The sequence below is a fragment of the Meriones unguiculatus genome, chromosome 14 (assembly GCF_030254825.1).
Source record: "Meriones unguiculatus strain TT.TT164.6M chromosome 14, Bangor_MerUng_6.1, whole genome shotgun sequence".
NCBI lineage: Eukaryota > Metazoa > Chordata > Mammalia > Rodentia > Muridae > Meriones > Meriones unguiculatus.
The window spans coordinates 72,004,248-72,030,606 of record NC_083361.1 but is presented as its reverse complement, the minus strand read 5'-3'; the positions used below and the strand labels follow the sequence as shown (position 1 = coordinate 72,030,606).

Genomic DNA, 26,359 nt, shown 5'->3' with positions numbered 1-26,359 from the left:
GGAGCCCCGCCCAGACACCGGAGCCTCGCTTCAGATTCCAGAGTTAGTTCTAGTGAGTAACCCCGCCCAGAAGCGCCGGGCCCCGCCCAGGAGGCGGGAGCCCCGCCCAGTCGTGGGAGAGTCGCTTCGGACTGGGGCGGCCGTTCGGCTGGGTGGCCCCGCCCCCCCGTGGGGGCGCGCGGCGCGGTAACCCGGAAGTGGCGGCAGCGTGCGGGGGCGGGGCGGCGCGCTCGAGCGGGCCATGGCCGCCGCCGCCGGCTTTGTGTGCCGCGCGCGAGCCCCGGCCGTCCGCGCCTCGCCGGGGCCGCGGGGCCCCCGCTGACCCGCCCCGCTCGCCGCGCCGCGCCCGGCCCCGCCCCTGGCCTCTCCGCCTTCTCGGCCGTCCTCCAGTTCCCGGCGCGCTCCCTCCGCGCTCCCCGCGCTTCCCTCCCGCCCGCGGCGGGCGCCAGGCCGCCCCGATGCCCGAGCCCGGCCCCAGGATGAACGGCTTCTCGCTGGGCGAGCTGTGCTGGCTCTTCTGCTGCCCGCCTTGTCCGAGCCGCATCGCCGCCAAGCTGGCCTTCCTACCGCCCGAGCCCACCTATACGGTGCTGGCGCCCGAGCAGCGCGCGCCTGCGCCCGCGGCGACCCCCGCGCCCGCCCCGGCGGCACAGCCCGCTCCGGCCGAGGAGGGCGCGGGCCCCGGCGCGTGCAGCCTGCACCTGAGCGAGCGCGCCGACTGGCAGTACTCGCAGCGCGAACTGGACGCCGTCGAGGTCTTCTTCTCGCGCACGGCCCGCGACAACCGGCTGGGCTGCATGTTCGTGCGCTGCGCGCCCTCCAGCCGCTACACGCTGCTCTTCTCTCACGGCAACGCCGTGGACCTGGGCCAGATGTGTAGCTTCTACATCGGTCTGGGCTCGCGCATCAACTGCAACATCTTCTCCTACGACTACTCGGGCTACGGGGTGAGCTCAGGCAAGCCCTCCGAGAAGAACCTCTACGCGGACATCGACGCCGCGTGGCAGGCGCTGCGCACCCGGTGAGCCCCGAGCCACGGGTGGGGTGCGGGCGTGTGCTCCCCGGATTGTTGCATTCGCTTGGGATCGCCAGCCCTCGTGGGTTGGAGAGCCTATGCTTCAAGGGTCCTGCCTGCTTTTCACTGGCCCCGCGCGGCCTGGAGTCTTTGTGGCTCCGGTTAAACGCACGTGGCCGCAGTGGGGGTTGCTAACGTACCGGCAGAACCAACTTTGGTTTGGGTTGAGTTGTGTGTTGAACCTCTCGCAGACCCCAAAGGTCTGGTACAAGTGACCTTGAGGTTTTCTGCGACCGTGAAAGCAGGGGCGAGACGACGACCTCCAAAAGACTTTCCAAGTAGAAATTGTCCCTGGGGCGATGCCTGAACAGCCATTAAAGCAGGGGAGGGGAGGGTGTGGCGAGGACTTTGCCTCCTGGTCCGGCAGGGTAGCTGGCACCCGGAGATCAGGAAGTTAGCTGATGTTGGCACCTTCCCAAAGCCCCACCGGTAGCACAGGATGTCTTGCAGGCGTGAGGGAATCTGTTGACCTTGAGTTAGCGTTCATAGAACAGTAAAGTATTTATTGAGGGTCTTTTGCATGCCAGGCACAAATTGTCATAATTTGAGGACAGACCAGGTGGGAAAAAAACAAAACAACAACAACAAAAAAAAGAGCTGGCGTTTTACTCAGAACTTAGACAAACGTTTGGTTTGTGGGAAAGTCAAGTGACCTGTCCTGTTTTGGTGCTTGTGACCTTTCCCACGTAGCACAGGTGACTGGCGTACCTAAGGTCCTGTCTGTAATGAGCTTGGATTTCTTTAGAGGAACAAGTCCCCAGAAGGACAGTAGGCACTGTTGTTGTTTAGAGACCTTTGCATAGTTTTTATGAAAAGTCTGCTTGCTGGGCTCAAGTACATAACCAGTAGTAATGACTTTACTTCCGTATGTGCTGCACATATGTTCATGAATTATCCCTGGTGCTTCTGGAGAAATGGCTTGTATAACAGAGTAAGCACTGTGCTGCTTGCTCCAATTTTCTGAGGTCTTGGACGGGATAGCCTAAAGTGGAGTAGAGCTTTTGGAAAATGATGCAGGCAGAGGAGGCCGGGTTCTGTCCTGATGGAGTGGCTGAGAATCCACAAGTAGTTACAGGCCACCTGTTCCCATGAAAGGGTTTCAAAAGTATGTGTCACAAGCAGGGAGTGGTGTGTGATGCCTCAGCACTCTGGAGGCAGAGGCTGGAGGATTGCTGAAAGTCAGAGGCTAGCCTGAGCTATGTAGTGAGTTCTAGGTTGGCCAGGGCTATAGTAAGACCTTGACTGGAAAAAGTCTGTGGGCTAATGGGATGGCCGAGTGAATGGAGGCCACTTTTCGGGCAAACATGGTGATCAGAGCTTTATCTGTGGGATTCAGAGGTGGAAGCAGGGAACTGCCTCTGCAAGGCTGTCCTGTCACCTCAGTAATTGTACCCACACACACATCCACCATACACAGTTGTTTTTAAAAAGCACATGTCGTGCAGCCTTGTACTACTAGAATCTGCCACGGTGTAGGTATCAAAAATAAATTTTGGCACTATAAGCTTTAACAGTGAAACATGAAAGTCCTACCTTATGTAGAGTTTCTATAAAAATTCCTGCAGAGCATTGCTCCTCCATTGGCCTGTCTTCATTGAAATGAGATTTTTGTAGGGTTGTCCCTTCACTCTTGAGTATGTACGTGCCTATGTGTCTGTCATACCGCATAGGTGAGTACTTTCCCAACCCTCTCGGGCCATACAGTAAAGTGCTTGTTTTACATCTTGATCATGCTTGCGTATCACACACATTCATCTGAGGCTGCATATCTGGACCAAATGTTTCACAGAACACTCCTCCCCAGTGGGTGCTTTGCACAGCAGAATGTGTTCTGTTGTGTTTGACTTTAAAAAAAAAAAAAAGAGTGCTGGGTGTGAGGTGCTAAGAGTGTTTCCCGAGCCTGTGTGGGTACTGTGTTCATCCACCCACCCCAGTTTGACAGAAGGGTAATCTCACAGCCAGCCAGCAGGACTCCTGGCTGGTAGTTTAGAGTTTGTAGTCATCGGATTTCTCAAAAGGTGTGACTGATGTATTGTAATCTAGACATTACCTGATTCTGAGGCTGATCAAGGTTCCTCAACCATCTTCCTTCAGCCTCGATTGTGGTCTTTCTTGCCTTGCTCTATGTGGCCCTTCAGTAATGCAGTCTGGAGAACGCTCATCTCTGCCTCTTCCCAGATCTTTTGTGGTCCGTGCCGTGGAAGGACTTCTCCCACCACCAGTGCCACTTCTGGGCTGGTTCACAAACCCTCTCCCGAAACCCAGCCAGTGAGTGGTTTCCCTCCACTCGCTTCTGGGTTAGCAATATTGACCGGAGAGCTTGCTGCCTCTGTCAGTGAATGACAACTCAGAGGCAAACTGAGTTGTCTCTGTCCTGACCTGTAGATTATTCCCTGAAAAAAATAAGTTGTCTTGAATCACTGTTAGGCAGCCTCAGAGTCCCAGGCACTTCCTGAGCTCATGGTTGATGTTTTGAGTAGGCCTTTCGTGTTAATCGAGTTGACCCTAATTGGATCCTAGTTATATCAGGAGATCCTTCGTGTCCCCATCTTGTGACTCATGGGTTGAAGGCCCAGTTCCCCAGTACAGTGTTCAGAAGTCGAGCTTTGGGAGAAGCGATGAGATTGTAAAGACCTGACTTCGCCAACAGATTAATCCCTTGATGGTTCTTGGTCAAATGGACTTTTTGAGGTGGGGGACCTGGAAGTGGGACCTGATTGGAGGAATTGATTACCATTGTGCTTCTGAAGGTGTTGTCTTGCCCTGGCCTCTTCCTTTCTTTTTCCCTGCTAACTGATGCCGTGGGGAGGTAGTGAGTGGATGGGGACAGCTTTCCTCTCTCATGCCTGTCTTCCTTAATATTTTGCCTTGCCACAGGCCTAAAAGCAGCAGAGTCATCTGAGCTTGGATAGACTGAAGGCTTTGAAACTGTGAGCGAAAGTAATCCACCTCAAAGTTGTATACCCCAGTATCTGTCACAGCAACGAAAAGGAACACACTTTTGTACCTGTCGCTCAGTCCCTTTACTTGTGCTTGTTATGATATTGCCATAGCTGCTGTTTAATTGAAAGTTCCTGTGGTAAGGACCTCTGTCTTCTCTGTTTCCAGAAACCAGCACTGAGCCTTAAAATATAGACTCCGATGTTTCGTGCATGTAGTGAGTGCTCTGTTGATGATGGCAGTCAGTGCTGCTGAGCTGCAAAACATCACATCTTACCTCCAGAGTTTAGTATCTGGGTATAGCCATCCACTGAAAATGGGAGGGCTTCAGATGTACTGGCTTTTGCTCTCGGCCACTTTCAAGCTGTCAATTGGTGTTCTTATGACACTGTGGTGTCTGTGTTGAACAAAAGAATGATTATTCTCATTAATTTGTCTTTAGTTTTTATCCATTACCTGTCTGTGCTGCTCTTACACATTAATGTTATGATTTTACCAGAGCTGAAACTCTGCCCCAGCATGCAAACCCCACAGGCAGGGATAAAGGCAGGGAATCCATTCAAAAAAGGGTACAGTGGCAGAAAAGGTGATTTGCTATTTGGGAAATGGGAAATTGTTTTAAGGAGTTGAAACATTTTCTGGGGGTGGGTAGGTACTGGAGAGAGCTAGGGTTTGGTGGAGCTAGGAAGTGGGACCTGTGTGGAAGAAGAAAGTTGGTATATGACCATAAGGCATAGCCTCTAACCTGAGCCCAATGCAGGATGGCTGTACCTTCTGCATCCTGTGCTGAACATTACAAGTGTGCTGTGAATTTTGAGCAGGTGCAGGCTTAGGAGCATGTGTAGAGAGGACACTGTACATTCCGGTGGCTTGGTGGAGCCTGTGATGTTGCTTGAGTTGGGGAGGTAAAGTGGCTGCTGTGTGCAGGGTAGAGTGAGGAGAGGTGGGTCCAGGCTCCATGCTTGCCCTGTAAGGAGACAGATCTTCTTGCCAAGAGCAATTGTAGACTACAGATGTTTGACTGTGACTTAGTGGCAATGAACCTAAATGAGCAAATAACCCCCAAGAATGGAGTGTAAAGCAGGCAGAGTATTTTAGCTCAAGTGTTTGATATAGAGGCCCAGATAGTAGGGCAGAGGGACATTCACGTTAGTGGTGTTTAGAGATGTCATCCACACAAGTCATCTCTGAGCCTTCCATTTGATGTAGGTGACAAGGACAGTGGAGGAGAAAGGCATTTGGTAACAGAGAAAGCAGAAGGGAAAGATGAGAAAGAAGCTTTTATACCTTGATTCAAAAGGCAAATTAAAAGAGAGCCAATATTTTATTCAGTCAGCAAGCCGTTTATTAGCCATTGTCTGTCTGTTTCTCTCACTGACAAGTGATTTTAGAAGCAACTGAACATGTCTCCACATGCTGCTTGGGAACTTTAATGCCTGCCATTCATAGGCTCTGCGATCTGGGGAATCCTGTGACAGGCAGTAAAGCTATGATAACATAGGTGGTGGGGGCTCGAAAGGAACCTTCTGTTGCTTGTGAATAGTATTTCAAATTGGCACTTGCAGGATGTGATTGTCCTTAAGAGTACCACAGCTGGCCGTGTCTGAGCTGATGAAGTTGGTAGCATCCCTTTTTGTTCTCAGAGGGGATACTGTGTTTCAGAAAGGGAAAAAGCCCAAGATTTCTGTCTGACTTTGATCAGTAGTAAGATAGAACCTGCTTTGACCACTGTTTGATACAAGGAGAAAGCACAGTGGTATTTATAGAAAGGAAATGTACTTGTTTCCTGGTATCCATGGGCGGTTGTTTCCAGGACCCTGTGGATACAAAAATCCACAGCTCAAGTTCTTAGTAGAAAATGGCACAGAATTTGCATATAACCCACATGCGTCCTTTAAATCATCTCTAGATTACTTGTAATATCTAATGCAATGTAAATGCTATGTAAATAGTTGTTGCATTGTACTATTTAGGGAATAATGACAAGGCAAAGGTCTTGTTCAGCAGAGGTGCAGTTTGTGTTTTTTTGATACTTTGATGGTGAATCTGCAGGTGTGCAGCTTGTGGACATGGAGGGGCAGTTGCAGGGTCAGCTGTCAGTGCTGGCTCCCGGTTCCAGCGGTGGGCGACTCCATTAGGAAGAAGGTGGCTCCTCTTCAGAGCAAATGTGCCCAGGCAAAACAGCTTGAAAGGAGGAGTGTGTCTGCAGTCTGCACAGAGCCCTCTCTCTGGTAGCTCCTTTTCTCCCCACGCTTCTTGGCTCTAGGCTTACTACCTCGACCCTGCAGAGAGCAGAATCTGAGTTCTTGCCTCAGTCCTTGGGAACCTGCTGCCTGTTCTGATGGACCTTGTACTTCTGCTGTTACCCAGTTGCAGGAGATCTGTTGTTTTCTCTGGTAATGTTTAACTTCTTAGTGAGCCTGTTCTCTCATTTTATTTCGGATAATCTGAGAGACTCATTATCTAACATTCAGTCTTAAGTATGGAAAAAGTGTTGCTACAGCCCTCTATGGCTGGCTGTCCTGTGTCTACTTTACACATAAGGTCCCTTGCTGCCCTCTGCTTCCTCTCTTCACTCTCCACCAAACTTTTTTAACTTCTCATTGTTGAGCAGTTATAATCCCAGTTAAAACTGAAGTTTGGCTTTAGAAATTGTAGTCTTCATTTGGTCACAGCTGACTCTTCTACTAGCCTCATCTTGAAGCTATAGGTCTGGTCCCCTCCTTACCCAAACATGCAAGAGATAGAAAACCATGACTTGGGGCGGGAGCATCAATTTCTAAGTAATTTTCATGAATAGATAGGACAGAGACAATAGATAAAAGCTAAAACTTGGATTTGCCATTCAGTCCTAATTCAGCATCGCCACTAACTCAATCTAACCCTCTTTGTCCCTTTATGCTGTTGTAGCAATATGTTATTTATAAAGTGAAATTTATCCTTCTCATTTGCAGCGGGTAGCCTCAAGAACAAGGCACTAGCAGGTTCTGTGGCATAGTGAGGGCCCTGCTTTGACTTCCAAGAAGGTTCCTTGAATGCTGGCCACCTTTAGAGGGGCAGAAGGCTGTTCCTCACAGGAGCTACTGTTGGGTGGGTAGATGGGGCTTTCTTTTACATCACACTATCTTGTGTTTGCTTATAGTACCCTTTCCTATAAGGCTTGCTTCTGCACCCTACCCATACCTTCACCTCCCTGCAGTCTCTCTATCCTGTTCAGCAAAGATAGGCTCCCTCTCCAACAGAAGGCATTCTTCCTTTCAGGAGGGTGAGGCCACCTTGATCCCTCTTCTTCTAAAGGTCCCTTCTCTTAATAGTGGTACAGTGGGAATTAGGTTTCAACATTGGTCTTGGGAAGAGCTGTGGTAGATGCATAGCTCCACTTTGTCTGCCCTGTTATATCCAGTGCTCCACATTTACTGTCCTGCTCGGAGGCGCTGCTTTCCATTCAGTCTGCATGTGTAACACAGGATCTTGGTCTTGAAATTGGACCACAGTTAATTCTTTAAACCAGGTCAGTGGGGCAGTAATATCACTGTTCTTTTGTGACCTCATGTGTGGGCACCTAATGAAAGCCTAGGTGTGATGGTAGTGAGCAGCGAGGGAAAATGGGGCTCTTCCCTTTGGGCACCGTCTCATTAACTGCACTTACCTACGTAACAACAGGTAACACTGAGGGGTTGCTGGAAGATGCGGTTCTGAACAAAGAAGGAAGATGAGGGGTGAGGGCAAATGCTGCACAGTGCCAGTGGGCTTGTGTGTGGCCTGGGCTAAAGGTCCCCAGCATGAGATGATCCCGTGGTTACTCATTTAGATTTACAGCTGGAACTGGTTTCCAGCATATGTCAGAATCACGTAGGCAAGGTTGTTTGAAGGATAGCTTGGAGAGACGCATTTCTGCCAGCCTGAGCTCTCAGGTGGTGTGTTTTATGATTAAGGGAAAAGATTTGGATTTAGGTTTTGACTGTGCCACTTACAAGTTGTTTGATGACATTCAGATGCTGTGGACTTCTCCAGCCCCCACTGAACAGTATAACTGACAATGTGGTGTAAATGAGATTATCTCTGCCAGGTCCTGGCACAGCACCTCCATATAGTGAGCCACAAGCATGCCGTGCCATTGCCGGGGATTGCTGATAGGACTTTTGGAGCTGTTCTACCAGTGTGCAGATGATTTTGGAAACCAGTCCCATTGGTTGCTAATACCCGACACCCCTCCGTCCCTGCCCTCTAGCTGTCTATAGGGACGTCCAAGGGAAACCTCACTCCCTGGTATGCACTTAGAGTTGAGAAGAGTTCTCAGGATTCGTTGCTTTGGAGAGCAGTATGCAGTGGTGGAGAGCCGTATGCAGTGGTGCTGTGCTCCCACCATGGTATTTATATTCCCAGAGGAACTCTTTCCAGGAGCAGAAGCCTTACCTGTAACCCAATACCTGCAGTCACTCTGCAGTCTGTCCTTTGTATTGCTGCAGCCACAAGGGAGCCATCTCAGATGCAGTAGGAGTCAGAGGCTCTGGGGGAAGTCAGGACAGGGGTGAAACCTTGGCTCCTCTGGCCATTCAAAACCTTTTGGCTGCTCTTTGCTAAGGAGACAACCTTAAGCAGTCAGTGGCCGGTATCCTGTAGTTGGCCAAGGGAACTGAATCATGTTTCCTTTTAAAATATGAATGTTCCCATAATGCTTTGTACCTCCTATTCAGGGAGAGTTTTCAAGGCAATGTAATGGAGCTCATTGATAAGTTCCACGATATTGATTCACTGTAGAGCTAAAGGGCCGTGGCAGTGTGGTGAAACTGGAAACCTGTTTTCAGGAAGTCTGGCTTGCTTAAGTCCAGGGCTCAGGCGACAGTTAGCTGAGTATCAGTTGCACACTGAGTGGCTGGGAGAGCCACTGCCGCTCAGCTCAGCACAGGACTGCTCACATCTTCAAAGGAGAAGGAACACAAAGAACCCCTGCGTGCTGCTTCACCTGACATTTTAAGTACTCATAGTGAAGTGTGGGCAGTTGCTTTGGGGGAAGAGTGGGAAGCAGAACTATTCAGAATATATCCACCAGAAAAGTGTGTTTGCAGAAGGGAAGTGTGAGTGCTGGCTGCTACTGGAGTGTTAGGGTTGGAAGTCAGAAGAGAGTTCCAGCTTAGCCCCAGTTGACTTTAGTGATTGTCTGGACGCAGCCACACTCTGTGCAGTGATAACAAAACTGACTGTAAAGGCCCACGATGACAGAACAAGATCATGTGTGTGTTAGTATGTGTGCCATGTGGGTGGGTGCCAGGGAATAACCTTGTGGATTGAGTGCTTGCTTTCCACCTTGGTGTGGGTTTGGGGGACTGAACTCTGGTGTTAGGAGTTTGAACAGCAAGCCCTCAGTGTGCTGCGGGATCTCTCCCAGCCCCTGTTCCTAATTTTTGTGTGCCTGTTAGGAAAAGGCTATTCACATGCTAATTTGCTTCTGTGCACATTTTATGTTATAATTAGGCTAGATGAAGTAGGTGAAGAAATGAACATGCCATCTTGGAGTTAATGGAAGAAATAAGTTTTTCTACTAGATTAGGAACTTACTGAGCTAAAAATAAGCTTACAGAGGGGTAAGAGTTCAGGCTGTCATTGGTGTGTAGAGCAGATCATCGTGATTTCCTGACGTTTAGCCCTCTCGTGTGAAACCTTTGGCCTTTGCATGTTGCACCTAGGCTCAGCGTTCTGTGAACATGGCCCACCCTTATTCTCAACCTGGAGTGCCCTCCATCACCTATCCCGGCTTCCATCTGGGGAGCCCTTTGGCTCTTTCCCTCCTTCATCATGTATCTGAGCAGTCAGTCATCTTCCTGATCTACCACCACTTTCCCATTACAGCCCCGGTCCCTTGTCTGTTCTGCCTCCCTTCATAGGTCTCTGGAGGTCTGTATCTGGTCTTGGGCCAGGTGTGAATCTACATGGTTCTTTTTGCTTGCTAGTGATTCTCACAAAGCTGCAGTGGAACAGTCTGTCATGTCATGTCTTTAGTAGTTAACAAATGAGTTGGAGCCAGGCATGGTGGTGCACACCTTTACTCCCAGAACTCAGGGAAGCAGAGGCAGGCATATTGCTGTGAGTTTGAGGCCAGCTTGGCCTGGGACAGCAAGGCTACACAGAGAAACCCTGTCTTGAAAAACCAAAAAAGAAAAACAAAACAAAAACAAAAAAACCCCACAACCCCCACAGATGTTGATCACAAGGCTGGAGTGAGAGTGTGTGATCTAAATCTTATGGACACTGGGGCGTGCAAGCTTGTGAAAGAGGCAGTGGTGTCTGGGTTTGTTTGTTTTAAGCTATCACCCTTTCCCTGACACTTGCTCCTGCTCATTGGGAAGCATGTTACTATGGTGTAACAGACTTTTGAAGTTTTGTTTGGAAGTAAATGTGCAGTTTTGTCTCTCTCTAGCCCTGACTGACCTGGAACTCATGGCATTCCTCACTTCGCCCTGAGTGTAAGCTGCCATGCTCAGCTGTTATACAATAAATGCACAGTTTTGCTGGGTTTTAAGCTCTTTGTGGTCTTAGTCTCTAGGCTGCGGTCAATATGGTTTGATTCTACTCTTTGTCACCCCACCTGTACAGTTTCAATATTGTATGCTGTCTAGGTCCTGTTCAATAGCCTTTCGTGATCCCTTTCTCTACTTGATTCTCTGAGTGGACCATTGCACAGACCCATGTCTGTGGTCACATCTTGCCCTTTGAAGTCACCTGGATTGAACTGCTGCAAGGATTTTGAATTCTCAAACACCCACCTCCTTGTGGCTCACCTCACATCCTGTGCTTACTGACAGATGTGTCAAATGCCGTCTGTGAGCCTGGCATTCTGAAAAAAAATTCCTGGCCTGCTGATGTTTCTGTTCACCACTGCTGATGACAGATACTGCTCTTGATAGTGATGATCCTGGAGTAGAGCATAGGAAGTGCTGCAGAAAAACAGTGGGGCATGCTGCTGGGGGGACTGGAAAGTGGAGACTGTGGCTACAGTTGTAACAGGGTGGCTAGGGTGTGCTTCATCTCAATTCTGATGTGGCCTGAAGCAGTGGGGGATAGTTGGTGTGTGCCCGACAGATGCAGAGTATCAAGGAACTCAAAGCGGCTGGGGCCGGAAAGTCAAGGGTACCAAGGAGCATGACAGTAGGTGAGGACTGAAAAGTGCTTCGGGGACCACTGCAGGATATAAAAGTTGTGGAAGGGGTTTAGGTAGGGATGTGTTGTGATCTGATTTAGGTGTTAGCTCCATGGTGGTGTGCTCTTGTTAAGGGGGTGATGGTGGGGTCTTGGTCAAAATGAGGCTGTGACACCACTAGAAAAGAAAGACCAGTGAGAATTTGACTGAAGTCGTGTGCTCAATGTTTGGGTGTATTTTAAAGGTAAAAACAATATTTGCTGATGCAGAATGGAGAACGGGAATGTCAGAAATGAAAACAATAGCCAGGTGGGGTACACCCTGTAATCCCAGCCCTTGCTGGCATCCTGGTAGTCCCAGCACACGGAGGAAGAGGCAGAAGAGTCACAAGACCAGGTCCAGCCTAGGCTACATGGGAGGCTCCTGTCTCAAATAAATAGATAGTAAATGTACAAATAGCTGCAAGGGTGTGGCTTAAGTGGTAGGAAAGCTGGCCCTGTTTCTGCTGAGCTGGGTAGCTAGGGGTAGGGTGCTAGGACACATAAGGAGTGTGCTGTTAGGCTTCTGAGCTTGAGGTGCCCATCAGACCTTGGAGTGGAGATGTAGAAGAAACAGGAGAGCACAAGTGTGGGGTTCAGGAGTGAGAGGTCTTGGGTAGAGAGAAGTTTGAGAACTGAGGAAAGGGATTCGTTGAAAACAATCAGGAAAACAATAAAACCTGTGCTGGCTAGTCTTCTATCAGTTTGACACAAGCTAGAGTTGTCTGAAAGAAGGAACCGAAATTGAGAAGATGCCACCATAAGATCCAGCTGTAAAGCATTTTCTTAATTAGTGATTGATGGAGGAGGGTCCAGTCCATTGTGGGTGGTGCCATACCTGGCCGGGCGTTCCTGGGTTCTGTAAGAAAGCAAGATGAGCAAGCCAGTAAATAGCACCCCTTCTTGGCCTCTGTGTCCAGGATCATGCTCTGTTTGAATTTCTGTCCTGACTTCCTTTCATGATGAACAGCAATACAGAAGTGTAAGCCAAATAAACCCTTTCCTCCCCATATCGTTATGCTGTTTCATTGCAGCAACAGAAATTCTAAGACAACATGTGAAAGAGTTATCACTTTTGGACCAGGAAGATGGTTCACTGGGTGAAGCTACATGCCACCAAGTCTGACAACTTAAGTTTGAGCACTAGAACCCATAGAGTGGAAGGAGAGAACTGATTCCTACAGAATGTTTCCCCCACCCCAACATACATGAGTGGATGAATGTAAATTTAAAGAGTTAAAACAAAAGACCACTTTTGCCTGGATTGGCCTGCCTCTGTCACCCTTGCCAGGACAACCCTGCTAGACTGTTCACTCTGTCTCCTTTCATGGCCTCTCTGGTTGCTGGTGCTGTGGGCCTACAGGAGCCCAGTGCTGAAGGACCAATGACTCGTGGCTGGCTTTTTGGGGGAGCAGAGACCTTCTTGGGGTCAGAATGTGTGTGTTATATCTGCCTGACGTGTCTGTCTGGGGAGCCATTGCTAGTTTCTCTTGTACCATTGAGCTTTCCCAAAGTCCATGGACTATTCTGTGTGCTCACCTATGCTATGCACTGCAGTTTTGACAGCAATCTCCACGACTGCATGCTTCCTGGCTTCCACTGGATCAATTTTGAAAAGCTCTCCTACTGACCTGGTGTGCTCTTGATCTTTCTGATGTGTGAAATGCCAGAGACCTGCCATTAGCTTCACAGGATTAAGGATGGTGCAGGATGACCATTTTAATTTGCACAGCTCTCGCTGCCCGTCTCCTCCTATTTCCCTTCTGAACTGAAAGTGGGACAAGTGTTTGTTGAGGACTTGCAGGCTTCTCAAGTCCATTCTTATTTTTGAGTTATTCTCTTAACTTTATATTTAACAAAGAACTGCAAAGTTAATTAACACCCCAAACAATTGAAATCCTAATCTCTTAGGAGTTGGAGTTGTCTCTTCCATCTTAGCTTTTTTGTAGAATGAAAGACTGCTACCTGTGTTTTTCTCAAAGGGACTACCCCCACCCCCCATCCCAAAGGCTTGACTCCTCTCTGCCCATCTCCAGCTGTCATGTGCTATCTAGAATTCTCTGGAACCTGGTCCCATGCCACCCTTAAACGTGCCTTGGTAGCACAGCAGACTTCTTGTCTCCACACATCACTCTGATTTTGTCCCTGGTGGTTTTTGCCCCCTCCCTAGTCCTCTGAGTAGGTTGTTTGTTCACTTCCTGCAAATGTGACCTCCTTGAGGAAAGACACAGTCCTAGCTTAGTTCTTATTCAGGTGCCCAGTACATGCTTCCTGCAGAGCTGGCCTCACCTGTTCTGGTAGCATTAGTGGATGGGCTAGGCAGTGTGGAGCACTGGCTTTGTGCTTCAGGCCCTTTTCGTTTTCAGATTCAAGATCGTAGGTCTGATCTCCACAAAAGCAGCAGTCAGGTGGCTGGTACAGTCTTAGTTCTGTAAAGTCCTTCTTCAGGGTTGAGTGTGGAGCTGTAGCCCAACTCCAAAGGTACAGAGATCCAGGTCTTCTTTATAGCCTGCCATCCAGTTCCTCAAACCAGTCCTCATAAAAAAGAAGTTTATGTGTGCATTCCAAAAAGAAGAATGACCAAATTGCTAAAGGGGGACAGGTAGGTGTGTGTGTGTGTGTGTGTGTGTGTGTGTCTGTCTGTCTGTCTGTCTGTCTAGTCACTCTCGGGGAACTAACTACCATTCTCAAGATGTATCTGAACAGCTTTCTCATTCTGTTTTTATAATCCTTGTGAGAATGGTTGTGGTTATTACAAATACTGTCAGCTGACAGTGACAAGAATGCAGTTTCACTAACTGTTTGACGATTGCATCATCCCCTCTGGTCTTCGAAGTCTTGGTGCTCACCTTTGCCATACCATATTACTTATGGAAAGCCACTGTATGTGGAAAATCTTAAAAATAAGCAAAATAAGGAAATACAGGAATAGACCCCATATTAGTGTTCATCTTCCCTCAGTTATTAACATCCTGCCATATAGCATCCATCTCCAGCCACACTCCACCAGGCTGTTACTAGTATTTTGTGTAGGCTGTTCTCTTTCAAAGGAAGGATGTAAAAGCACACAGCCATGCTGCTGTCTGCTTCCCGGCAGGATCTCATTATCTGGTCTGGTGGTGAGCAGGTATGGCACCCCACCTGCCTCACCATACAGTCAAACACAGTGCTGGGTGACAGCTGGAGGATGAGCTTCATGTATGATGGACTGGAGGGGCTTGCAAGTACATACAATATCAGATAGATGGAAGGAAGGCTCTAGGTTATTGGCTGATTAACCTGGCATTAGTCATGTAAAGATGGTGGACAGATCAGTGACACATCCCTGGGATCCCTGGCTTCTGGGTGACCACCAAAATTCACAGCTGTCAGCTCCTGTCTTTGTGCCTTAGCACCTGCTTTGTACCCATACTGCTGAAGCCACATTTGTTAAAGGGCTATTTTGTGCCAAAAAAACATTTATTTTACCTATTATGTAGTTTCTGCACATCACATCTATGAAGCAGGGACTGTGGTTAACCCATTTCACGGGTATTTAAAGTGAAGACTAGGGAAAAATGACTTGGCTTGGATCCCACCAAGTTAAACAGTGAGCCAGCCAGAATTTAACCCCCAGGTGGGCTGACCCTGGAGCTTGTGTTCTCAGATAGGGCATCGTTCTACCGTGTGTGTGTGTGTGTGTGTGTGTGTGTGTGTGTGTGTGTTTGTGTGTGTGTCATGGGGGACAGTTAAGCTCGAATGCACATAGACAAGATGAGAATTTAGAGTTCTGTGTGCCAATCATCATTTTCACTGCCCGTTCATTTTGTTTTGCCTTTGGGTGTGCATCAGTTGTGTAGCCTATTTAAAGTCATTCACAGGCTTATGTCTTCTGCTCTCATTTAAAGTTGAAACAACAGAAGAGTTGGTTTATGTTTGTACTTCATGTATTCCTGGATTTCTTTTCCTGAATTGTAGATCTGAGCACCATAAAATGTCTAGAAATTTCAGCTTTTGAGCAAATTGAGTCCCTGGAGTGTCCGAGTAGAGTGCAGGGCTAAATACCAGGTAGGGGCTGTGTTGAACACATGCTATTTAATTTGCATCTAAAAAGATGACTTTGACTATCTTAAGACTCCCAGTGTCTCTGAAAGTCAGAGCTGTGGGCTGTGTAATAGACAGTATTCTGCAGACAGTACTTCTTGGTTCTGGAAATCTGAAAGAAGGAAAAGCTTCTCCACTGAGCAGTTGCTTGGGTTCCCGAGTGGTTTTTGAACCTTGTGCATCATGTTTCTCTTCGGCAAAATGTTCTTGTTTGGGTTTTTTGAGACAGGGTTTATCTGTGTAGCCTTGGCTCTCCTGGACTCTTTGTAGGGCAGGTTGGCCTTGAACTCACAGAGTTCCACCTGCCTCTGCCTCCTGAGCAATGGAACTAAAGGCATGTGTCACCTCGCCTGACTTAAAGACTTAAAAATTAAAAAAAAAAAAAAAAAGATTTGTTTTTCCCAGTATTTGCAAACTTGATACATTTTTTCCCCCAAAACTGAAAGGAAGAGAAATGAGTCAGTTCAGAGTATAGCTAGTCCTCAGCGATTTGATTTGAAAGATGGAACCATGTTTTTCTAAAGGGGTTTCAGTCTTCAAAGTTCTTGCGTGAACCTTTGATCCTGAGAACAGTTCTGGGGGAACAGCAGGAGAGGTGCTGCTTCCACTTGGAGAGTTAACAGGAGGAAGCCATCGAGCAGCCATTTAGCTGAGCCCGGGCTGAGAAGTGAGTGTCAGCTGTCACTGTTTCTCTTGCCTTTCAAGCATTCCAGTTACCACCTGCTTCAGTGAATCTGTTGGCAGTCAGTTCCAAGTGGTATCTTCTGTGTTTGATGCTTTCCTCCATGTAGGGCAGTTGAGTGTTCTGCCTCACTCACCGATACTCTTATAATTAATTATGATTAATTAGTAACTCAGTTAACTTGTTTATTTATTTTGAAATGTGCATAATGCAGCTCAGGCTTCAAAACTTTAGGGTAGGCAATGCTGGAACAATACCGTTTAAACAGGGACCAACTTTTCCTATTAAATTGCCATCTCTCTAGAAGGGGAAATATTTTAAAAATTAGTTTGATTTCTTTATGGAGCTAAATTAGTGTTGCAGGTCTCTTCCTTCTCAGAGAAGCACTTGTAGAGTGTTTTCAGCAGCAGCTGTTAGAAGATTGGTGCCGGGCAGTTCTGGAATGACTTACTGACCTGAGGACTTGGCTCTAACAGGCTTGTTTCAAGACCACAGGGACAAGTAAGACGAGTTCTGTGACCCAGTCAAGGGTGTGATTCATGGCTGGCTACATTGCTCTCAAAGTTTAGACAGGGATGGCTTCAACCTACTCCTAAAGGAAGGGCCCTCTGGAGACCTATCCAGACAGAGTCTGCAGGCAGCTGAGCAGGATGGAGCTCCAATCCCACTCAAGTTTAGTCTTAAATTAGCCACAGAGGTATGGCCAACAGGCTGTGCCCTGTCATGTTCTCTCTGCTTGTCAGTGTGTTTAAAGATTTTGACCCTTCCATTATTAAGAATACCACTGTGACAGTCCCATGATCCTTGTGGGGTCATGAGGATGGGAATGATCCAGTAGACTCCTAATGCCATGATCAAGAAGACATTTTGACTCCACAGCAAAGTAGGAAAGCAGGAAGCAAAGACAGTGCCAGTTCTTGGAAAGCCAAATATAAAAAATACTGCCTTTCTGCTTTTTATTGCAACAATTGATTGCTATTTAATTTTTGCAAACTTAGTAACTCCTCTGTTTTATTGGGAGGAAAAAAGGGACAGTTTGGCAGTTATGAAATCTAGACAGCTAGGGTTTAATTCTTCTCAAAAATCCTGCTGCCGAGTCCAGAGTTATTTATTTATTTCATGGTGCTGGAGACAGAACCTGTGGCCTTTCTCATTGTTAGCAGATTAGTCAGAGGGCCTTCTGCCTCAGGGTTCTGCTGGATCAGGTGTAGGGAGGCAGGCTTGCTCTGGAACTTGGGTACTCTGTGTGTTTGACAGTGTCACTGCACTTCACACCAGTGGTGAGAGCATCCCCAAGTTGTTTTCACTGTGTGAACTCTGGCCACAACAGGTCTGTAGCCTAGTGCTTAACTTTTTAAAACTAGCTTTGGATATTTCTTGAAACACCGATGTTAAATATCTTCTTGAAGGGCAGACATGGTGGCACACATCTTTAATCCCAGCACTGAGGAGGCAGAGGCAGGAGGAACTATGAGCTCAAACTGGCCTAGTTTGAGTCTATATAGGGGGTTCCAGGCCAGCCTAAGGTACACAGTGAGACCCTGTCTGCAAAGAAAAAAAGATAAATATATTCTTGTAATTTTGAGTGACATATTTTCTCAGTGTCCCCTTGTCACTGATCTTATTAATGTTCCATCTTGATTTTTTTTTTTTTTTTTGATGAGAAATTGAAATGTAATGATTGTGCATTAGCATCTGGTGACCTGGAGGCTGAATGGCAACATTCCAGTGAATGGCTTGCATCTCTTTGTCACAGCTGAAGAGACAGCTTATTTATGAAGGACAAGGTAAGGCAAGAGAGAGAAATAGTCACTTCAGGGATCTGTCTGAATGACGCCTCTTTACTTTCTCCCTATAGTGATGACCAGTGAATGAATGTAGGTTCATTCACATAGGCTATCTCTCAGTAACTACAGAATATCTCTAGGTACCAACATAGGCCAGTGCACTTGTAGCAAGTGACAGGATTGCTGAGTGACTTTTTGGTGACCAAGTTCCATGAGGAGAATGCATGCATATGATGGCAGCAACAGAGAGAGTACAGTGGAGAGCTGGGGCAGCTTTAGACAATGATGTTTAGTATCAGATCCTACCAGGCACCCCAGCTTTTGACAGTTACTTTTCCGTCTGTGCGTTCTGTGATGGTGATTTTAAGTAATGGGTTTAAACTTAATTCTTGTTGCCTGTGTGTTGGAGGGGGTCTGGTATCTGTAAGTGTCCTAGGTTGAGTTAACTGACAACTTGACACAGCCTAGAATCCCATGGGTGGGAGTTAGGGGTTGAGAGTCTCAATTGAGTGATTATCTTCGTCAGATTTGTCTGTGAGTCTACCTTTGGGGGCCTTCTTGATAGTTAATGATGTGGGAAGGCCCAGCCCAGCATGAGTGGGTAATACTGGCCTGTATATGGAAGCCTGTATATAGTTGGTGTTCCCAATGTTTTGCATGGTAGCTATCACTGTGATTTCTTTTTGATTCAGGATTGTTCAGAGAAGGTTCCAAGGATATCTCCTGTTCTTAGCTAGTTTTTTTTTTTTTCCTTGTGCTAGTCATTCTCATTGCAGTGAGAAAAGGTGCCTTGCCGTTTACTGTGATTCTTAAGGTTGGTCCGTTTCAGCACTTTATAGACTCTTGCACAAATATAAGTGATTTCCTTCTGATAGTCTGCTCCAGTGTCTGAGTGAAAACTGTGAGCAGTTTTCTGGTGCTAGCAGTTGAAGACTTCAGGTTCAGTCTGAGGTCACAGGTTGCCCTGTTATAGTCCTGGGGAGGAAGAAAGAACTGCAAGTGCAGAAGGAAAATCCATTAGCTGGCTTTTAAAAACTGTAGTGGGCATGATGAGTGAAGAGCCTCGGCCTCATTGCCTTTATCAAGTCCTTCCTTCCGTGACAGAACGCTGAATCCCTGAGTATGGTCTGCTGTGCAGGGCATTTGTACAAAGCCTGGGGCAGCCAGCTGGGGGCGGGGGGTGGGGGGAGAGTGTAAAGTTATCTGGTTACTTGAGAAATTGAACGTGAGAAATTCAAACTATGTGGCTGTTTGGCAGGTGGCACCTCAGAGCTGCTCTACACACGTGATAAAGCACATTCTTTGTGTCCCGCCAGTCTTCTGTACTGTGAATAGTCCACATTTTTGGAGCCACTCTTGATCCTTCACTGTCATAGCATTGCATTCTTTTAAAATAAGAGCATGGCCAGACTCCGAAAATAGTTTCTGTGCAGTAACTGGGAATGCTGGGCAAGGGAAAGGGAAGAGTGGCTGCCCAAAGACACCACTGAGTGTTCCTGCAGGCCGTGAAGCCAGGGGCTCAGCTGCTCTCACAGCTACATTGCTATGTGTCTGGGGCCACCTCCTAAGATTTGCACTTCGTCCTTAGAATCATGAGTGTGTAGCATCACGGCAAAGGCCTGGGTGACTTCCTTAGGTCCTTGGGGCTGCTTGCATGCTTGCCTTAATATTACTAAGCACTGTATAGCAGCGCTGCCCTCACTGTCCCTCACCAAAGCCTTTACTGGTCTTCTGTGGAGATATGTCACTCTGAGTAGAGGGGTTTAGCTTGGAGCTTCGGAGGGAGGCCCCAGACTTAGACTCAAAACGGTTGACCCTACTAGTGGGAGTTGAATGTCCTGGTCTGTATAATGGAGCTGGCAATACCAGATTGTTGCTAGAATCAGAGACTAGGTGTATAGAAAGGGTTCTGCTGTGTGCTGGACATTTGTTAATGACAAGATTAAGTCACTGCTGTAACAGTTTGCCTGCCATGAGCTCGTGTCTTCCTTACATACAGATGCTAGTAGCCAATGTTATGCAGGATTCTTGCAGAATCAGACTTTTTTCACAACAGGCCTGAGCCACAGGTAGTAGCACCTGAGTGTTGGCCTGTTCCACCTGCTCTGCCTGGTGAGGTGGATCCTGTAGGGGCCTGTGACAAGTTATTCTAGCTGAGGGGAGCAGGAATAGGCAAGAACCAGGCCTGACCCCATTACCTCACCGGACAGATCGGCCCAATACACCTCAGTGCTGACCCTCCACATAAGGTCAGTCAGTGCCTAGGGCTTTATTTAGGATTAATGACTTGTGAGCACAGGGTCCTGGACTTCACTTGCTTGGTCCATCTAAGTCAGTGAAGCCAGGTAAGCAAGTTCTAGGGCCTTCCAAGGTCTGAAGAAAACTGAGGCTGTTTTTAGAAGCCAGAACCTTATCTCCTAGGTGATCAGAGGGATTCTCTAAAAGCACAGATTTCCCAAAGGGCTTCCAGCCTGAGTTGAGGCCCCTGAGTGGCCGCCCTGGGAGACAAATTGGCCTGACTTAGAAGTCATGTGTTCTGGTACCGAGTCCAGATACCACTCATGATCAGCTCGCTGGTCATGACCTCGAAGCGTCACATTTCTCATAGAGGGCCAGAACTGCCATTCTCTGGGTTCCTGAGAGTTCTTGGAGTGGGGGGTGGGGGGGTACTTAACTCAGGCATTTCCCATCCATTCGTGTATTACTTTGCTCATGAATTTTGGTTTGTGCTGGAGCATAGAAGATGTGAAATCTTAATTAAACCTTTATATTTTTTTAAATACTTTAGTCATATATTTTCTCCTTTTTTCATCTGAGGAATTCTAATACATTGTAGAAAATATGCTTATTTTAATATATACGTGCTTATATGTAGATATTATGGAAAGCATTTGTTCTTGCCTTTTAGATTTTATATCGTTTTTATTTCTCTGACGTCACATGCACATTCCCACTTCCTACTCACTTTAAGACCACATCATAAACACTTTGTCTAATGCATTGCTTTGATGGGAGCTCAAACAAACACTGGTAAATTAGCAAAGGGGAGCAGTGTGTTAGAAATAATAATGGGAGGACATTACTGGGTTAAGGATGGATTTAAAAGTTTAATATGTTGAAGTGCCCTGAGGCATATTGGAGATTTCAGCAGGCTTGAAGTCCAGTGGATTTAGAAGGAGGAACCCAGCAGGGGAAGCTACTCAGTCTCTGAGAGCAGATTCATGGTAGTTACAGATAAGCCTTGCTCTGAGACAGTAAATTCTGTGCTCAAAGCAGAAGGGATGACCAGGAACACATGTCTGTCTGTCATCCCCCTGCCTTTAGCTTCTCAGTCCAGGGTACTAGTCTGAATGTTCCCTGTCCTCACAATTCATGAAACCCACTTCAGCCTGCCTGCACTGGCCTTTTGTTCCTGCTGGCTGTCTTGGTGAGGAGGGCCCCCTACAGGGCACCTGAGTGTGGATGAGAAATGTATCCAGATGTTAACAAGCGGAAGGTTTTAAGTGACAGAACAGTTTCATTTCAGAGCAGGAAGCAGGTCTGCATCTGGAGCTGAGACATTGTTAGCATGTAGCCTGTAGAAGGCATCACTGTTTCTGAAACAACCAAAAGACAGAGTTATATTTTATGTCATGTCAAAGGAGAGAGACATCATTACCACAGCAGAACAATGTAAGGCACAGGGGTGTGCCTGCTGCCTGAAAGTTTGTGAATGTAGCTTGGCGTAGTCATGCACACGCTTATTCCCAGCACTAGGGAAGTAGAGAGTCTCTGCGAGCCTGAGGCCAGCCTGGTCTACATAGTAAGTTTCAGGGCATCTAGAGCTACATAGTGAGACCTTGTTTTGTAAACAAACAACAGAAAGGTTGAGCATGCAACCCTGCATGCTTGTCTTGCTTGCCACAACAACCCAGAGCCTACCACGCCTCTGGTTCCCATTTACTCCCAAAGAGTGCATTATGAGATACTGTAACTTGTTACAGTGAAGTGTGGAATAGAATGCGGTTAGCTGGGTATTTTGAATTATTGATCATGGTACTCAGTGTTCTTAGTGGCCAGGAAAGCCTTCCTGTTTATTAGAAGTAAGGATGTAGGATTTGCTTCGTTAAGTTTATGCATGACATAGTATTTTAATTAAAGTAGAACACTGAAGTTACTTCAAGGCTTTATTTGAGGAAATGGAGGGTTCTATGGCTTAGGCCCCAGAGTCACAGAGTCTCATCTGCTGTTTGCAGGCTTTAGAGATTGAATCTGGCACACATAATCCTAGAGTCCTTGACAGGGGGTGGAGATGGCACATTAGAATGCAAGCCAGCCCTGTAACAGCTGCCCTTGACTGTTGAAATGTAGAAGTCAGAGTTCTGTTATATTTTTATTCACATGAAGAACATCCCTAAAGAAGTGCTTCTGTCCACAGTGCATTACCACTTAGTGCACAGCTGCCTCGGCGGGGTCCCCAGGGAGCCCTTTCCCCTCCCAGGAAGACAAACGGCACACGCGTACCTTCTCAAGGAGAGGCTATATAGATGCCTGTCCTGTCAAAGAAGGTAAAGCGATGTTCACCCAGCAGTATTTAGGATCTCAGCTTTGGTATCACCATCCAGCCTTTTATCAGTCTTTCCCTAAGTATCCCAGGAGAGGAATAGTCTTCCAGATTAGTAAAAGAACACAGCAGGGGGCCTCATTTCACACTCTCCTCTGATTCTTGTTTTGAAATAGGCTCTTGCTGTTTTGCGCAGGCTGGGCTATGTGATCCTCCTGCCTCATCTTCCCCAGTGGAGGATTACAGATGTGAATCACAGTAGTCACAGCACCTGGGTGTAGGGTCCTTTTTGTTTACAGTACCAAAAAGCTTTAATGCCCTTGGATTTTACAATAATGACTTTAAAATGTCTTTACTGTGTGTTTTTGTTTTATCCACCATTTGCTGTCTTTACTTTTATAACTGGTCTTCCATTGTAGATTCTAGGATAATAAGGAAATAAGATGTGTTGGTTAGATTTGAGAGGAATGGTCACACTATTTTCTTTTACACACACATATATGTATATATATATGTATGTATATATATATATATATATGCCAATGTAATCTGTTTTTGGTTTTTTAAGACAAAGTCTTAAAAGTAAAACAGGCTAGCTGTGAACTCAGAGCAATCCTCCTGCCTCTACTTCCTGAATGTTACGATTACAGGTATGTTTCTGCATTCCTAGTCCTTATAACTTATTATTTATCACTTTAAAAAAAGTTTTTGAGGAGAGATGTAGGGGCACACACCTTTAGTTCCATCATTTGGAAGGCAGAGGCAGATGGATCTCTGAATTTAGGGCTAGCCTGGTCTACAGAGTGAGTTCCAGGACAGGCAGGGCTACGTAGAGAAATCCTGTCTCAGAAAAACAAAACAACAACAACAAATCACTTTTGAGATAGGGAATATACTTGGTTGGCCTGAAACTGGCCTTAGCTTTGGGATGATCCATTGTCTCTGCCTCTCTCTTGCTGGGGTTATGGGTGTGTACCACTGTGCCTGGCTCCAGTTAGAACCGATTTTAAGTAGATGGTCCTGTGGCACTGGGCACCTTGACATTGTGTAGCATCAGCCCTGTTCATAATTAGGACCTTTCCTACCTCCCCTTCCCACAAAAGGTTAGACTTTGCTATCGGATGGATTCATTCTACTGGTGGGAATCCAGCAGGGTCTGCACACAGCTGCATCTTTTGATGGGTATGCTTGTGCTAAAGAACAGTGCTGAGCAGTCACCCTCACCTCCGGTAGGGAGGAGCCTGGCACACAGAAGTAGAATCCAGTGCAGGTTGGAAAGCATGCCCCTAAACATGTCAGCGGTGGAGGCGGAATGTAAGCAGTTGTTGACCTGTCAAAGCTGTGGTGATAGCAGCTCAGTTCTTCCACCTGCCAGGGAGATTGTAATTCACAGGATCTGCAGTTCTTCCCCCGCTTAGTCCCTGTTCCGGCTCTGATTCACTTAGACAGCTGTCTTGGTAATTGTACTCTCGGTTAACTCAGTACCCTTGATTAGAACTAGTGAGTGTTTCCTTATCTGTAAAATACAGTCGTCCATCTACAGTCTCTAAAGACCTTGCTAAGCTGTCCTGTGGTTTGATTTATTTCCATAATTGATGATGTGGATCTTTTATGCTTTTAAGAAAGAGAGAGATGGAACGTTCTGGAAGCAGAAGGAAGGGTGGAAAACACAAGGAGACAAGAACAAGGGATGCTCTTGAAAATTTGGCTTAGGAAAACGGAGCCGAAAATACCACTGAGGAGGGGCCGTAGACGCGCCATTGTAGATGTCTCAAGTGCAGTCACGATGGGGCCGGGGTAAGGAGCCAGTGTTGTAGCCTCAACCTGCGTAGTTATGTGCTAACTGGGGCCACAGGAAATCCTAGCTAGGCAAGGCCTGAGATTGGAAACAGGACACCAGTGTGGAAGGCACATGGGAGGGAGACAGGACTGTGAAGAAGAGAACTTAGAACTTGATTCACTTCTCAGTGTGTGGAAGTTAGTCTAAGAATTTGGGCTGCCTGCCCTGTGCCCACTGCTCTCTTTTCACTTCTTCGCCCCTCACTGAAGTCCAGGAGGCCAGATTCCTACCTCTCTGTGGCCAGAGAAGCAGGGTGGGAGAGTCCTCTTGTAGTGCAGAGGAGAAATAGGACACATACCTGGGGCCACTGGTTCCCAAACGTGCATTTCCTCCAGCCCTGTTCTGCACATCTTCTCCATAGTCACGGCCATGTGGGACTCACTGCTTACTCGAGTATGTTGTTCACCCAGCTTCTTCAGGAGCCATCATGGTCAAAGTTCAAGAATGGGTGTGGGTCCTCAGGCAGTGTCATTAAGAAGCAGGCTCACTTGTCCCCTTACTTGGCTTTCCTACGTAGTAATTGCCTTGTTCCAGGACATGATCTAGACAAGAGTGCAGATACCTGAGAAAGACTTGGCTAGACCGAGCTTGAGTCCTGTGTTTTACCCTGAAAAATCACTCTGTTACCCTAGAGGAATCCAGACCTCATTGACCATCCCAGAGGTGGGACTCCCCAAAGAGAGGAGGTCACAAGAACCCTTTATCTCCTCTCTGTCGTCGTTCAGAATTAGAGTGGAAATTTTTTTGTTGCAGGAGCCGATGTGACTTGTGTCCCAGTCTTGTTAAGGCAAAGTCACACAGGAAAGCTTCCAGACACTGCAGGTCTCCTCCCACAGCTCCCCAGAACTGTCACTAGAGCGAGATCAAGTGCCTAGATGTTCTAGTTTTAGGAAGTGACTTTCTGCCTTGGCAGTCAAGTGGGCCATGAAGTTGGGTTTGTAAACTTTGTCTTCCCATGGGAGAGCTTTCATGAAATCTGTACCTTAGCATTCACTGGGGTTTCTAAGAGGTGGGATTTGTGTGTAACTAATGTAACTGTCTAGTGTGGACAAAGGTAACACTCAACTATTAGCCTCTTGTCAAGCACCCGTGCTAGGATTCCACATAGGCCAGCTCTGTAGGCCTTTAAACTCTGTAGGCCGTGCTCTCACCTGCCTGAAGGTATCTGTGCAGCTGTGGGGAGGCAGCATTTTCTGGCTTTTAGCATGTCAGATAATTACAGAATGCTAAGAGCCTGATTATCATCAGGATAATTTCATGCTCAATTATATTTAGATGAATTCAAGTAAGTGATTCTATTTTAATTGTAACAGATCCAGACAGTTATTCTATATTCTTTAGAACTGCACTTTTCCTCTGAAAGATGGTTTTTAAAATATTAAAATTAAGTCATGTCAGGCTTTATTTATTTTTGCTTTGACAGAGAGTTGGAGTAGGGAACAGTTTTAAATGTCAGAAAAAAATTGAGTTGTCAGAGAAACGTTCCCGTAATCTCTATTTAAAAGGAAATTGCAAACATCTAGGCTAGAAGGACTTATTGTAAACAGGTGGATAGTGCTTTATGAAAGGAAGATCCACGGCCTAATGGTGTTTAGATAAACACTGAGAACAGCTGAGTTGCTAAGCATTGTACACCATCACTGAAAGCCGACCTGCAAGTTGTCTTTTTCTAGAGGCTTCTGTGTTTTGTGCATTTCAGTTTATCATCGAGAATGGGATCTGGGCTTTTTGATCCCTCCCACATCTCTGCCATTAGCAATACTGTGAGCTTAGCGTTCCTTACCCATGGATTCTGCATCTGTGGATTCTACCAAATACAAATTGGGAATATCTGGGAGAGGGGTGGAGAATTAGGTTTTAGAAATCCCCAAAGCAAAACTTGAATTTAATGTTTGTCAAATAACATGCTAAATCCATATGAGCAGAGTAATATGTATACGTGCATATGGCCTCCTGCCTCTCAGGACTGATTGTCTAGCACCCACTGAGCACTGTGGACTGTAGTTAGGCCTACTGTAGCTATACATGTAGGCTTTTTTGTCATTCTACCATAAACAGTATAATTAGGTTTTATAAACAGTATGGAGATGATTTAAAGTGTTGAGGTTTACGTAGGTTATATGTGAGTTGTTAGTATTTATATGAAAATGCCATGCACACACCAATCTTAATTCAGTGAGGTTTATTTAATGGAGAGAGAGAGCAACAGAGAGAGAGAGAGAGAGAGAGAGAG

The 26,359-nt window shown here is 46.8% G+C and overlaps 1 protein-coding gene across 2 annotated transcripts in view; it reads left to right on the top strand.

Annotated features, from left to right (window-relative positions):
* The first annotated feature begins 221 nt into the window (after positions 1 to 221).
* Positions 222 to 26,359, top strand: part of Abhd17c (abhydrolase domain containing 17C, depalmitoylase) — a 39,084-nt gene continuing 12,946 nt past the window's right edge. The window contains exon 1 of one of the 2 annotated variants that reach the window (XM_060367477.1): positions 222 to 1,021. In XM_060367477.1, the coding sequence (XP_060223460.1) occupies positions 459 to 1,021 (563 nt within the window). In that variant the 5' untranslated portion in view covers positions 222 to 458. The remainder of the gene's footprint in view (positions 1,022 to 26,359) is intronic. The other variant, XM_021647280.2, reaches the window with a different exon arrangement.